Source organism: Trachemys scripta, chromosome 19 (assembly GCF_013100865.1).
Source record: "Trachemys scripta elegans isolate TJP31775 chromosome 19, CAS_Tse_1.0, whole genome shotgun sequence".
In the NCBI taxonomy this organism is placed as follows: domain Eukaryota; kingdom Metazoa; phylum Chordata; order Testudines; family Emydidae; genus Trachemys; species Trachemys scripta.
The window spans coordinates 15871554-15887077 of record NC_048316.1 but is presented as its reverse complement, the minus strand read 5'-3'; the positions used below and the strand labels follow the sequence as shown (position 1 = coordinate 15887077).

The following is a 15524-nucleotide window of genomic DNA, read 5'->3' as shown; positions in this document are numbered from 1 at the left end:
ACGGAATACACCTATGCACAACTAAACATACATGGATACTGTATTAGCCGCACAATGCACACATATATGTATATATGACAATATATGCACTCACCGATATATAAACATATACACATATTTGGTACACACACATGCGATATCCACACAAACATGCATTAAATTCTACATATACAGCATATACACAAACACACAAGTACATATTCTGCAATTTCACAACACATATGCCTACACACAACTCTGTATACACAATGCATACACAGACACACAATGGTACATACACACAGACTGCATAGTCCTCACAAATATACACATCAAGGTGTACATACACAACACACACATGCACCGTACACTCACCCACCTGTATATTAAATCACACATACACACAATTTAAGATCATAAGCTCTTCCAGGCCGGGACCTTGTGTGATTGTATTTGTCTGCAAAGCGCTCTGAACTCTTACAGAGAGGCAGAGATAACACTATATTATAAACTATACACACACACTCATGCTACATATAAACACACACACGCACACCACAGAGAAACACAACACACACAAATGCTATGCGTACACAGTGCATGGATTCGGAGCGAGACATGCACGCCTGTGCACACACGCTCAGATCGCACGCACACGCAGAGGCCCGAAATGACCCCTGACGGGTGCGGGGAGAGGCAGGAAGAGAGGAGAAGCAGGAGGGTATATGGGTACAGAAAGAGACGTGGCCAGTCCTCAGCCGGCATAAATCAACATAGTTCCACTGGGATCAGCGGCGCGCCAATGTTTTACACCCAACTCTGAAGCTTTATGGACGTGATGGAGCTGCACTGATTTCCACCAGCTGAAGATCTGGCCCACTGACGTCAGTGACGTTTATGCCAACTGAGGATCTGGACCCTAGAGAGGGAGGGGAGCTAAAGACGAGGGAAGACAGGAAGGGAGAGAGAAAGAGGAAGGAGCTGTTGGAGGAGAACCAGAACAAAGTGGCAACGTTTGGTAAAAACTAGGGTCTTCATCCCAAAACACCCCCCCTGGAGCGAGGGAAAGAAAGAAAACTCTGTCTCATTAAGAAAGCAAATGAGCAAGCGAGCTCCTGAGAGAGCTTCGGTGGAATGAACCCTTTGGTGCAAAGCCGGCGAGAGCCTGAATCTGCTTCCAATGGGTCATTGGAGCTCTGCTATCGGCATAATGAGATGTCGGTAATGGAACAGCAGCAATAGCACTGCTAATTATAACAACATTAGCTCTGAAGTGCTGTAATTGCCAATCGAAAATGCCGTCGGTTCTGGGAGCTGGGCACTATTACGGAGACACGGCTCCATTTGCGGGGTGCATTAGTGTTTCAATCTCCGGCAACGCTGCCCCATTTCCACTTCTAGCACCCACCACACGTATACACTCTCTCTCTCTCTGGCCTCCATGGCGGGCTGTCTGGTTGTTTTAACAGCCCTTGGTTTGATCCTACGCTCTGGTTCCGTTTCACCCACTGAGTGGTTTTATTACCATCACACTCGGGATGTTTCAAAGGATTTAAGAGAAGAGTTCTGCACCCTCCGCAAGGAGCAATAAAGACGCTTGACTCCACCACGCTCTGATTGCAACATCCTGAAGCTCTTTTCTCTCGCTCCTTTCCCCTCACGCTCCCTGGCTCGGTGGCTGCTCCGTTCTGTGTTCTCCTCGCCAACTAGCTGGCAACGCTTAAATATGCTCAGCTAAACCAAACAGGTTAAAATCAGCCACATCCCGGGGATCTGGGAGAAGTCGCCGAGCAGACAGTGGGTTATTTTATTTTTTTTTAGCTTGCGACAAATCACCGAGACTGGGAAACAGGTGGCTTTGGGGGATCCCTGGATCCTATGCAAGGGGTGGGGGGGTTAGCAAGATATCAAGCCAGCATCCCAATTATGCCATCTGGGGGGTTCTTTGTGCCAGAGGAATCCCCAGGTAGCCTGTTTAGCTCACTCTCAGGTTGCTTGGTGCTGCTGGAGGAGGGACTGTGGGTTTGGCTCTTTCAAAAGATCCACATTCAGTTTTTATCTCTGTGCTGGGTCAGACTAAATCATCCTGATCCGGAGGACCCCCCCCCCCTTCATTGAAAAGTCCTACAGAATTCAAAGGGAACAATCCGTTTTCTATCGAATGTATGAGCCAGGCAGTAAAATTTGACAGTAGAGGCTTCATTCGCTACTAAACTCTATTCCTATGGAATGCGATTGGTTTGATCACCGTTTATTTCTATAGGACGTTCCCGTTTAGGGCTGAACTTTGGGAGCGTTCAGATCCAGTTCTGAACTTTGTCTCTGGCTCTACTCTCAATAACGTGCCACATTCAAAATCCCAGCGCAACTGGGCGTCAGGGGTTTCCACCCTGCACAGAGGTGCAGGGCCATTCTGCAGACTCACCCCGGAATGTCAGATCAGATGTGCCTCATCAGCTCTAGGGTATAAGTGGGTTGAGAGTCTCTCTCCAAGGCCTGTCAGGACTCGGATAAAAGGTATGATGTCACAAGGTGTTGGCTAACAGTCTAACAAACCTCTAGTGTAGACAAGGCAGTATAGACTGTAACATGGGCTAAGTGGGTCAAGTTAAAGCCTGTGCTTGCTCCTTGCTTAGCATCTGTTAAAGCCAGTAGGCTTTGCCCACTAGACTTCAGACCTGTTAGTTAGAATGTGTTAGCTAACGTGTGCTAACATCACCCCTTGTCTCCTCGGCTAGACAAGCCCTGGGGCAGGAGAGAGGTTGAGGGACAAAGGGAAATATCCCGGGGAACAACCAAGCTCAGGGTTTTGTTGTTACTTAACAAAGGCAAATGCTAGGAATGGGGGTGAGCCTGGACAATCTCTGGGTGTGGGTTCATGCTGCGTTAACATCGCTCACTTTGGAGCTGGAGGACTTGGTTCTGGATTTGAACTTTACCACATGGACCCGCCAGTGCTGGGAGTGAGGGTTGGGTTGATCCATCCCAGTGGTTCTCAACCAGGGGTACGCATACCCCGGAGGATACGCAGAGGCCTTCCAGGAGATACATCCACTCATCTAGGTATTTGCGGAGTTTTACAACAGGCTACATAGAAAGCACCAGTGAAGTCAGTATAAACTAAAATTTCATGCAGACAATGACTTGTTTATACTGCTCTTTATACCATACACTGAAATGTAAGTACAATATTTTTATATCAGTTGATTTATTTTATAATTCTAGGGTAAAACGGAGAAAGTCAGCAATTTGTCAGTAATAGTGCGCTGTATTTTTATGTCTGATTTTGTCAGCAAGTCGTTTTTAAATGAGGTGAAACTTGGGGGGTACGCAGGACAAATCCGCCTCCTGAAAGGGGTACAGTCATCTGGAAAGGTTGAGAACCACTCTTCTATCCTACTTTACTCTACAGCTCACGGGTGCCTGGGAGGGCGTTCACAGACAGTGCTGTGCTGATGCACCAGCATCAGAGTGTGCTTTCGTAGAGTTTAACTTAACCAGTATCAGTGTGTGAACTGTCTTTGCTGGTCTGTCCGTGCCCTTGCTTTTCATGTACTTTTCTTTTCAATAACACAATTACTTACCCTTCTGAGGAGCTGTCAGTGTTGGTAAACTCCAGCTGCTAAACTGCATTACACAGATCTCCCCTTAAATCTTTGCAGTTATTAATAGTTTATTGATCCTGGTCCCATTGCTGGTGAAAAGAATCTCCATCCCAGGCTCCTGTTATCTGAATACTGACTGCTAACCAGCTGGCCGATCGATGCCACTCAAGCCCCTGGGGAAAAGCTCTCCTGCCTGCTTAATCCACTTTAGGAAGAAGGCACTGGCAGCTCAGGGGGGAGTTTGGATTAGGTGGTGAAAATATGAAGCCAAGGAGAGTCATGGCCTGGGTGCAACTGGGGTCAACAAAGAAAGTGCCAACAGGCAAAGTTAGGATTCTGATCTTCTCCATAAGGGTTTTGCTGCCTGTCCTGCTCTGCTAAGCACACTTCAGGTGTGATGTAAGTTTGTTTTATCCAGGGGAGAGCCAGGATTCTTGGAGCCTGATCTCAGGCAAATCTCTTAGCCTCAGTTTCCTCATCTGTACAATGGGTAATTGCATGTGCAACAACACCCCCAGTAAAAGCATCCTTAGAGATTGAAACTGGGAACCTTGGGAGCTGGAAAGCATAGGAGTCCACTGCCTGAGCCAATGGATCAGGGTTGTTAGAGCAGGGGCAGTAGGCAACTCATAAACTTTTCTGTGTAGTCTGGCCAATAGAGGGGGGCAAAGAGCTGCATTGTGTTAGTGTGGCTTACCGGGGAATTCTGAGTCTTGGTTAATGTTCTGAGGACACTGGGAAACCCTCAGACCAAAGGTGTCATAGGAGCACCACGTATAAATGCCCATTATTTGATCCCCCCGCCCCATGCACACTCTTCCACAGTGTGCGCGCAGAAGTGTGTGAGGCAACTATAAGGTATTGACACCGGACCTCAGGGTGGGCCCAAGGCTCAGATCCAAATACCGCTGGAAACTGGGAACGTTCAGAGGCAGATCGATTCACTGCAGCAGGGTGGCAGAGAAGTCCATGGGAGGCAGAGCTGGCCAGACAACAAAATTTCCCTCTTGTGAAAAATCGCTGAGGGAGGGAATTGACCCAAATTGGGACAAGAAGTCAAAAAAATGATTTTTTTGGTGGAAGGAAAATTATAAAAAAAAAATCTATTTCAGGAGAACCAAAATGGAATGTTTTGGCTTGGGGGGTTAGGAACCTGGGTTCCACACGTCACCCAGGTGAAAGTAACAGCTCAAGCCTGTAGGGACTCCCTTAAAATGTTATTAAGATGATGTTAAAAAAAAAAAAGTGACCAGTACAGAGTTTAAGCATAGAAGTTTCTGGTTATCAGGGAATAACATACAGATTATCGAGGGCACAAAGTTTGGTTTAAGATTGGGTGGCATAAGGAATCCATAATCTGCAATATCCCCAATTGGGGGGGGGAAGGTTGATGTGTCAAAGTACAGACATTGAGGTATGGGGGGGAGGAATAGCTCAGTGGTTTGAGCATTGGTCTGCTAAACCCAGGGTTGTGAATTCAATCTTTGAGGGGGCCACTTAGGGATCTGGGGCAAAAATCAGTACTTGGTCCTGCTAGTGAAGGCTGGGGGCTGGACTCGATAACCTTTCAAGGTCCCTTCTAGTTCTAGGAGATAGGTATATCTCCATATATTAAAGTGGCTATGTTTGGGTGTGGAGTATAATGAGTGGATACGATGATGAGGATGGATTGACCTTCATTTGGTGAGATTTAATGTTCAGGGAGTTTATGGTTCCAGTTCATATGATCCAATGGAGAAAGTCTCTTGGTCCCTTTCTCAAAGTCGAAGAATGATGTCACTCTGGCTCACACCTCCTGGTACTGTCGAGGGGGGAGCAGGCAAGTAAAGTTTGCAGGGTTTGGAGCTCTCTAAAGGTGCCAGAGATTTTCAGAGATGAAACTGGCTGAGAGATTTTTGCGAAGATGATCTGGAGTGAGGGCTTTAAGGCTAAGCAAAATGAGACAGCAAACCTCTGGCTTAAGCAGATTAAATAGAGACAGGCAGTAAGCAGGCTGTCCACACAGGTCTGCTGATGCCCCTGAATCCTGACCTACAATACCCCCTACTTCCCAGTCCTGACTCCCCACCCTGTCTGCCAATGCACCTCAACCCTGATCTACAGCCCCCGCTATTCCCATCCTGCCTCTCTCGTGAGTGCATTGCCCTCCCATTCTTGTTGCTTTGCGACTACTCCCAAGGGGCTAGATTTTCCAAAGAGCTCAGCTCCTGTTTTAGGCACCCAAGTACCTGCTTTTTGAACCGCTCGGCAAGTGGGGTGCAGGTTGGGGGCAGGACTCTTCTGAAAACCTGGCCCCAATTTTAGGTGCTGGCCCTTGAGCTCTTTGGAAATCTGGCCTGTTCCCCACAATGACCCCATGTGCAAAATAGGTGCAAGATGCTATGGCTCTGATCTGATTTTACACCTCTCTGCACAGGGTATAACCGACAACACAGGGCAGGGGAGAACTGGTTGACGCTGATGGACTCATCTCGCTGATGAGGTCAGGACTCACTTCCCGTCCCCTTATCTCTCTGGTCCTGAGCTCGGGTGGTGACATATATCAGGTCTGTGGCTCCCCCTCGCCCCTCCTGCCGCTGAGTCCCCCTGGGGCGTTTGTTTGATTAACTCACAGTCACATGCCCCCATGGCCAGTTCGATCGATCTCTCTTACCAATAAACCTTCATCCTTGCTCTCAGCTGAGCTTCACATTTATTTTCCTTTTCTGTTGGCTGCTGAGATGAGTAAGGGGCACTTTGATTTTTCTACTTCACCTTCTTAGGGCCTCCTGGGCTGGGATAAGGCCGTGTCACTGGATCAATTTAATCCCAGAGTAGACAAATGTCAGGATCTGGCTTGGAGGAGCTGCTGGAATCAATAGTGCCCTGGCCGGAACTTCAGTCAGAAGTTTCTCTCTCACTCCCCTCTGTTAATGCACCGTATCTGGCCAACGCCCCTTCCTGCAGCGCGAGGGATGTGGCCTACTGCTTCCTGTTACACCTGCACACACTTTATCCCTCTGAACTGTACTGAAGATGTTCAGCATAGACAGGTGCTTTGGAAGGAAAAGTTTAAACCATTTGAGCATATTGTTGGGAAAAGACCTTGCTCTTCCCAAGCACCTCCTATCCCAGATCTCTCCGAGCTTTGCAGCCTGTGTGTGTGTTAAGAAATCAAGAGGTGATGTATTTAGAAAAGATACACAATAAATAATCCTCTAAAGAACCTATAATTAACCTATGGAACTTCCTGCTGCTGGACACAATTGAGGCAAATGTCTCAATGTAAGGCAGAAGAGGATCACACTATTCTAAGAGTAGCAATGGTAACGAGTATAAGCATCATCAACCCTAGGACTTCAGGCCCTAATGCTGAGTGTTGTTCGGTCAGGAAGAAACATCCACCTCCCTATGGTATAGTGCTGGGCAATTGTCCTCGTGCACTATAGGACTGGTTTGCCTTCTACTCAAATCCTGCTGGAGAGTTTAGGAGGCAGAGTTCTAGGAAATCCCAGACACTTCCCTTCTGTCCACGCAGTTAAAAAAAGCTCTTAAACAAAGCTCGGTTGTGTTCCTAATATGCCCATGGACTGATTTACATGACTAGTTGCACAAGACTCCGTGATGAGAGGTGACAGAATATAACCCCAGCTGCAAACTAGAACAGTGAGGTGATCGCCAGAGCCCTGCGCGGATACAAAATGTGTATGTGCATCCGATCCGGGATCCGCAAACATGGTGCACGGCTATAAAGCGGATATCTGCAGATTTTCAGGCCTTTAGTGATCACTGCCAGCTTCTCTCCTGAAGGAACGCCTTCCTATGCTGCTAGCTTCTCCACTCATGCCAATGGGGAGAGACTGGTGTCGCCTGTTACCGTGGACTCTGCATTGTAGCTTTGTGGGTTACTAACTGTGAATGAGCTGTACCACCCTGTGCTGTGAACCTATCAAGCACCTAGAGGTATGGGGAAGGGAAATAGTCCAGTGGTTACGGCATTAGCCTAGAATCTGGAGCACCTGGGTTTAAGTCCTTGTTGTACTATAGATATCTGTAACCTGGGCCTCAGTTTTCTCCTCTGTAAAATGGGGATAATGACTCTTCCCTGCCTCACAGGGCTGCCATTTTGGATTGTGAGGCTGCCTGATGTTCTCGAGATAGGGGCCATAAGTCCCTGTGGTAGATGCTTCGAGAAGTGCTGCTGGTGCATCAGTAGGCAGCATGCTTCCTCCTAGAGTGAACAGAGCCTTTTGGTGCTGGGGGGAGCCGGGCTGATTGCTGGTGATTGGGTGGGATGTTCAGTATCACTCCCAGCTGGCCTCATTTTGTACCACGTGTTTTACTCTTGATCCCAGTAGGAGTAGCAATTGGCCAGTCCCGAGCGCTTTTGAAATTCCCACCCTTGGGTCGTGGGTGTTACGTCTACACTGCAGCTAGGAGTGAGCCTCCCAACCCAGGTAGCTAGACTCGCGCTAGTCGGGCTTCAGCTTGCACGCCCTTAGGAAGTGTGGAGGGGTTAGGCCCAGTGCCCTGGCCGCATGACAACGTGCATAACAGTTACTTTCTGTCTCCCTGCATCCCTAAAGTTTCAGGTGACTGTAATGGTCAACAGGAGAGCTGGCTGAAAAAAATTTCAGCTGGACAGAAAAATGCAGTTTCATCAGAATCAAAACATTTGTCAGGGATGTGTCGATTTCAGCTTCAACAGGACACAGTAATAAAGAGCCGTTTTGGCTTTCTCATTTCATTTTGATAATGCCAAAACGTTTTCTTTTGATGAGGTCAAAATGTTCCGGCTCCACTTTCTTGTTTCATTTCATTTCATTTTGACTTGGTATTATATTAAAATATTAATTTTATTATAATATACGTGTGTGTTTTATATTCTACGATAACATTCCAGCATTGTTGAAATGAAATATTTTTTTATCTTATTGAACTGAAATATTTCATTGTTTCCAATTTTTTTTTTTTTTGGAATGTCCATTCCATGGTACATTTTTTTAAATTTCAACTTCCCGTTCAGAATGAAAACAAATTTAGAGATATCATCAGAATTTCCCATGGAAATTCCGTTTTCCAACCATCTCTAGTTACTACCTTCTGTTACAAGCTGCTGTGTACAGAGGGGGTCGCAACCAGTGACACCAGATCTGAGCAGAACCTCGGTTCTGATGGAGTTCGGAGCTGGATTTCCATTCTAGGACTTGCACTCATTTCTAGTCATGTAGTGCGCCCTTAGAAAGCTGCAGACGTGGGTGCAAGTCAGTGGTGCATGTTGTGGCTGCTGTATAAGAAATGTGTTTGATCTGTAGAGCAGAGGAGAATCCTAAAGGATTACTGATGTCATGTGAGCGTAAGATATCAGTTATATTACCATAACGTTTCCTTTTCCCTCTCCCTTCCCAGTCTTCCGGAGGTTCGGATCTCAGACAACGGCCCGTACGAGTGTCATGTGGGCATTTACGACAGAGCTACCCGGGAGAAGGTGGTCCTGGCATCTGGCAACATATTCCTCAACGTGATGTGTAAGTGCAGCGCCTCTTCCCTGGCTGGGGGTGGCAGAGATGGGAGCTATGGGTGGTGGTGGAAAGAAATCAGTCCTGCTCTGAAATCTCTGCACAAACCGGACCAAAAGCCAGCAGCTGGATTGCTCTGCTGTAACCCCTGGCCAGGATGCAGGGATCATTAACCTGCTCCCAGCATGCAGTGTGCATCCCAAGCATGAACATGGCCAAAACAAGGGAAAGAATACAGTGCTTTGTTGGGGACATAACGGAAATGGAGCATTAAACTGCATGAGAAACTCCGGTAGAGGGTGACTCGCCCCACAGATGTCTATTCCCCGCCAGTTGTACTTCCTGAGAGAAAGCAAAGTCCTATGTTAACACCATCAGAGCACCAGATATGCAGAGAGAACATCTGCTCTGCAGCGCCAACACATCCCCAGATGGTTTGAAGCCCATGTCTCCCAAAAGGTAGCCTGGTGCAATCTAGTTTCATGCCAGTCACTGAGTGCAGAGCAAAGGAGAAAGGAGTTGGGCTGGAGATGGTTGAAGTGGCCAGGTATGTCCTGCCTGATGGATGTGGTCTCTCTGGATATGTTATTTTAAGGGAGCGTGGAAAAAGTCCCACTCTTTTCAGGGGCAGTCAGAAGGAGACTGGTATTTACTAAGCTACTCGGCAGTGCTCAGCGCACCGTGGAGAAATAGGGAGCTGATGAATGGGCATCAGCTAGGGCTGGAGTTTGTGGTTCCCGGGACTTCCTCCACAATGGCAGTAATTTCTGCTTCGAGCAGAGAGGGGACAGCCGGCGCAAGGCAGCTCCTCTCCAGCATGTCATGAGGAAGGGCACCAGGCAGAAGGGGAAAGTTCGCAGAGGGATTTTTATGGGGGGAATTGCTGCACACCCCACACACCCGCACTTCATCTAACGGCAGGATTTTGCTAAAGCAATCTATTCCATGCCTGCAGCCTTTCCGCCGCGGCAGGAGAAGCTGCTGGGAGCCTGGTAGATCCCAGGAGCTAAGCAGGGTCAGGTGAGGTCACTGCTTTAGATGGCAGGCCCTCGGAGGAACAACGAAGTGATGGTGCTGATTTAGAAGGCGGCACTCTTCCCTCTGAGTGAGGGCAGAACTAATGCCCTTGCATGGTGTTAGGGGGCTGTCGCAGAGGAGCTGCCTTTTGACCAGCGTGTAAATCCTGACCAGCTGTGGGTATCAGCGCTTCTGTGGCAACACTTGTGTCTTAGAGTCGGTGTTGAGTAATTTCCTGCTGCCAGCCTCACCCCCCTGCCATCTGAGGGATGTAGCCTCTTCCCTCCCTGTCTGTAGTGAGTCTGCCAGTCACATGGCATCATTATTTGTATTACAGTCGCCCCCAAAGGCCCCAACTAAAACCAGGGCCCCTTGTGCCAGGTGCTGTACAGACACCTAGTGAGAGACAGTCCCGACCCTGGAGAACTTACAATCTAAATACAGGGAAAGGAAGGGGAGGAGAAACTGAGGCAAAGTGACTTGCCTAGGGTGGCTTGCCGAGGCTAAGCCTAATTGCAGTCGCTGGACCAAGAGGGGTCCCACCCGGCAGGTAGGTGAAGCCAGTCCTGCCTCGCCCGGCCCTGTGGAGAGAAGGGTGTACAGTAGAACCTCAGAGTTACAAACTGACTGGTCAACCACACACCTCATTTGGACCGGGACGTCCGCAATCAGGCAGCAGCAGAGACCAAAAAAAAAAAAAGCAATCCAGTACAGTGCTGCGTTAAACATAAACTGCTAAACAAAAATAAAGGGGAAATTAAAAAAAAAAAAATTGACAAGGTAAGGAAACCGTTTCTGTGCTTGTTTCATTTGAATTAAGATGGTTAAAAGCTGCGTTTTTCTTCTGCCTAGTAAAGTTTTAAAGCTGTATTAAGTCAGTGTTCAGTTGTAAACTTTTGAAAGAACAATGATGACGTTTTGTTCAGCGTTCCAACCACCCTCCATTCCCGAGGTGTTCCTAACGCTGAGGTTCTACTGTAGTTCCTACTGATGGGTGGTGATCTGGGAACATGTGCTTGGGATGCTGACCACAGTTCTCTGGTCAAAAAGAACAGGAGGACTTGTGACACCTTAGAGACTAACAAATTTATTAGAGCATAAGCTTTCATGGGCTACAGCCCACTTCTTCGGATGCATATAGAATGGAACATATATTGAGGAGATATATATACACACATACAGAGCGCATGAACAGGTGGGAGTTGTCTTACCAACTCCGAGAGGCCAATTAAGTAAGAGGGGAAAAAAAAAAAAAAACTTTTGAAGTGATAATCAAGATAGCCCAGTACAGACAGTTTGATAAGAAGTGTGAGAGTACTTACATGGTCTCTGGTCGTTATCACATCTTGCATGTCTGGGTTACAGCAGGCACAGAGGAGGGATAGCTCAGGGGTTTGAGCATTGGCCTGCTAAACCCAGCGTTGTGAGTTCAGTCCTTGAGGGGGCCACTTAGGGATCTGGGGGCAAAATCAGTACTTGGTCCTGCTAGTGAAGGCAGGGGGCTGGACTCGATGACCTTTCGGGGTCCTTTCCAGTTCTATGGCATAGGTATATCTCCATATATTACTATAAAAGATCAGTCCACTTGTCTCCTGCCTGGAAGGTGCTAGCTAATGGAGCTGGGGCCAAAGAGAAAACAGGTTCCCTCCTGGATCCCAGACTGAATTTCTGTGCCTGCCTGGAATGGGTGTGGGCTATGGACGTGCAGAAGTCTCTTTGCTTGGCAACATTTTGGGATGGTTCCGTTTATAGATATCAGTAAGCACAGCTTTACCCATGGTGCTTTGTGGTCTGTAGTGACCTGCATATGTGTTGCCTGAAGCTTCTTGTATCCTAACTAAGCTCTCGGGCAATTGAAGTACCTGTACGTGTCTCAGATAAAACAGTAATGACCAGTGGGGAAAGACATTTCTTGGCCATTAATGAGCAACTGCAGGAATTTGACCAGAGATCGTTATGATGTAATGATAGAAAAAGAGAAAATAATTCCCTGATGTGTTAAGAAATTATTAGTCCACCAGCTTGTTGCTATGGAGACGACCGTCTGTTCCACGCGCAGCAGTGGCTGTTCTTCGCCGTTACAGACTGGCCCGGTCGGGATCAGCAGAGATCGCCCCCAGATGCGCCATGTTCAGAACCGGATCGGCAGGCCCGGGTTGGCTTTTTGCCTCACCCTGGGAGAGCGAGGGACGCGCCTTAGAAAGCTGGGATCTGAGTCTGAACTTCCGCAAAGCTGCGGGCTGCTGGGGTCTGTCCGGGATAGAGGTCGTGGCCGCTTGCAAGGCTGTGGTGAGGCCCAGCTGGGAGTCCACAGTGGACAAGGAGCTGCCTTCACACTCTCTGGATTCAGGGCCTGGCTTGCTTGGCTGGGCAGGTGCATGTTCGCTCTTCCGAGGGTTAAGGACACAGTATTGCAGCAGCAATGGGGAAGGCAGATTATCCTGGGGTGGGGTGGGGGTGGGGACCCCTCACATAACATACTCTAGTGTCCAGAGCAGGGACTCGCCCAGCAGTGCTATCCCTGGCTCTGCCACTGACTGCTTTGCGTGCCCCAAGGTGAGTCACTTAACCTCCTTGTGGCTCGTGTGATTCTGGCATGAAAAGGGCTATAGAAATACAAAGCCATCGAGCTTGGGGCAGGGGCTTATTTTGCCCCGTTCCACCCGCCTGCTCCAAATGTGCACTTCCCCCTCCTCTATTGAGCGGGGCCAGGAACCACCTTTCCTGTCCTGACTGGGGTTCCTTCTCTTGGCTGTCAGCCCTCAGAAGGGTCTGAGATGCCTCCGCAGAGGGCTTTGGGGAAGGCAGGCAGCGGCCCTGCGAGGAAGGGAAGCAGCACTGAGACGGGTTAGCTGTAGCGGAGCGTAACAAAACCGCTCGTCACCACAGGCTCTTTGCTTTTCAAAGGGCCTAATGCTCGGCTGGTATCGACTGGCTTCCCCTTGACCGCATCCTTCCTGCTAGGACAGCTTGTTCAGATAAAGAGCCCATTTAAACAATGAAAGCTCGGGCTGTCCTTCATACCAGCAACAATGCAGCCCGAGAGCCAGAGTCACGGGAGGTATTTTCGCCTTCCTCTGAAGCACCGAGTGTTGGAGGCAGAACGCGGGGGCCTAGGTGGGCCGGTGTTCTGATGCAGTATGACAACTCCAGTGCACCCAAGGGCCAAATTCAGCCTGAGCACAAGAGGGCACCTCCGTGCGAGTGGTGTCAACGTATGCAATGCCCGTGAACAGGGCCGGCTCCAGGGTTTTGGCCGCCCCAAGCAGCCAAAAAAAAAAAAAAAAAGCCGCAATCGCGGTGGCAATTCGGCGGGAGGTCCTTTGCTCCCAGCGGGAGTGAGGGACCGTCCGCCGAATTGCCGCCGAATAGCTGGACGTGCCGCCCCTCTCCGGAGCAGCCGCCCCAGCACCTGCTTGCCAGGCTGGTGCCTGGAGCCGGCCCTACCCGTGAATGCGGGACTCCTCACTGCTGCGTCATCCTAAACCTAGGCTCTAGCACCTGGCATAACGATGCAGTGATGTCTGCTGATTCATGCTCGCAGGTGCCACTACTCTATAACAGGGATTGGGCGTGCCACTGGGGGGTATCGGGAACAGCCAAGCTGGGGGGAGAAGTTGTCGGAAGTTTGCTATGTTGTGTCCGTGACTTGGCTATATATACGCCGCGAATTACTCAGTTCAGGTTAGGGTAGGGTTGGCAGCTTTCGACGTGTCCTGGGAGTGCTGAGTGAATAGCCAAATGCAGAATTGCTCTTGCATCTGAATCAGAAACACTCTTCAAAAACTCCAGGCCACTTCAAAGGCATCAGTGTTGGGAATGAATAATAACGCCGAGTTCTTTTCAGCAGTAGCTCTCAAAGCAGCTCGGTATCGTTGTCCCCAGATCTGGGGACTAAGGCACAGAGAGGGGAAGTGAATTGCATGAGGTCACACACCAGTAAAGCTGAGATGATACCCACGTCTTCCAGCGCGCCAGCTGGTGCCTTGGCCACTAGGCCACATTGCCTCCAGCATCTTAGCACTCACCACTCATCTCTAACTCAGATCTCAAGAGGGACAATTTTGGAGGTTGGCGTCTTGCCCGTTGTGGAAGTTTGTCTAATGGACAAAACCGACCATGTGTTTCGTCCCCCGGCTGGCAGGGGGCGCTGCTTGTCAGTTCCAAGGGGCACGCTTTGCGCAGTGGCAGTATCGTAGCCAATGAGGTTAATCCGAGGTTGGGGGACCCCTGGATTGGCACAGCAGGGGGTGCTGCCAGTCAGCTCCCAGGCGTGAAGGTGCTCCAGGTCAGGAGTGGAGCTGGGTGGCAAGCGTGTAGGAATTTCCCTCGTGTAGGAATTGTCAATATTTTGACTTTTGTTTCTGTCCCCACTTGGGACAACGCATCACAACAGTGAAATCTGGAGCAGGAGGAGTGAAAAGTTTTGCAAATGTTGATTCAGAACCATCGGCATGAAACGTGTCCAAACGTTGCTTTGGCAAATGGAAACTTCACCTTGAAATGGGTGTTTTCCCCAGGGAGAATGGGGATAAAACCACACGTTCCCATTAAAAAACTGCTCATTGCAGGAGTCGTAACCAGGTCTGGTCAGGGGGCGTTGGTGTCGCAGGGTAGCTGCTGCCTGCCCCGTGCCTGGCGGCAGTGAGATGGTCACCAGTGTCAGCTGACACGCTTGGGATCTCCAGAGGTCAAAACTTGAGCTGCTACTGCCTGAGCTAAAGAGTGGGGCCTCTACCATACCCATCACCTCTGTGGACTGGGTGCAAAGAGGCACCGGTAGCACACACTCACCACAGGGCTACCCTAGCATTGTCGGTTCACGCGCCCCTAAAGCAGGCCCCATCCAAGCGGACAAGGTGAAAGGAGATGGGTCTCTGTCAGGGAGGAGGCGTCTGAAAGGGCAAGATACCAAGGATAAACGGTACGGGAAACCATCAGAGACGAGTAAAAGCCCTGTTCCCAGACAGCTTGCCATATTCGACCTGTTTTATAACAGCAAAGATGGGCAGTACGTGAGGTCAGGCTCTCTGGGACACCTTGTTCCTCGGAGGCTGGTGGGCTTATAAATTGGCCTTAAAAGCATCAAGGATGTGCGAGTAGGGCAGCTAGATGTAACCTTCAGAGCGGCCATGGAGAACAGCCTCACCATAAAGCATGTCTCTCTGTTCCTGGCTGTTCCCGGTACTCGGAGCCCCTGGAGCCTAATGAATGGAGCGCCCTGTGTCTGTTAATACACCGATCTGTAGCATTTAATCACTTGGAAATTCCCGGTGTGCCAGCCAAGATGTCCCTGCTAACAGCGCACTCTGCTCTGAGACTGTCAAGGATTCTCTGCTCTCCTCTGGCACATTCTGCCCACGGATCTCAAAGCACTTGATAAACAGTAGTAGTGAATTAGGGCTTATCACCGTCTCCTGGGAGC

At 49.3% G+C, this 15524-nt stretch overlaps 1 protein-coding gene across 2 annotated transcripts in view; it reads left to right on the top strand.

Moving 5' to 3' along the window:
* The window catches only part of IGSF21 (immunoglobin superfamily member 21), a 270539-nt gene that overhangs the window by 197853 nt on the left and 57162 nt on the right, over positions 1–15524 (top strand). For both annotated transcript variants that reach the window (XM_034753548.1, XM_034753550.1), the window contains exon 4: positions 8973–9091. In XM_034753548.1, coding sequence (XP_034609439.1) covers positions 8973–9091 — 119 coding nt within the window. The remainder of the gene's footprint in view (positions 1–8972; positions 9092–15524) is intronic.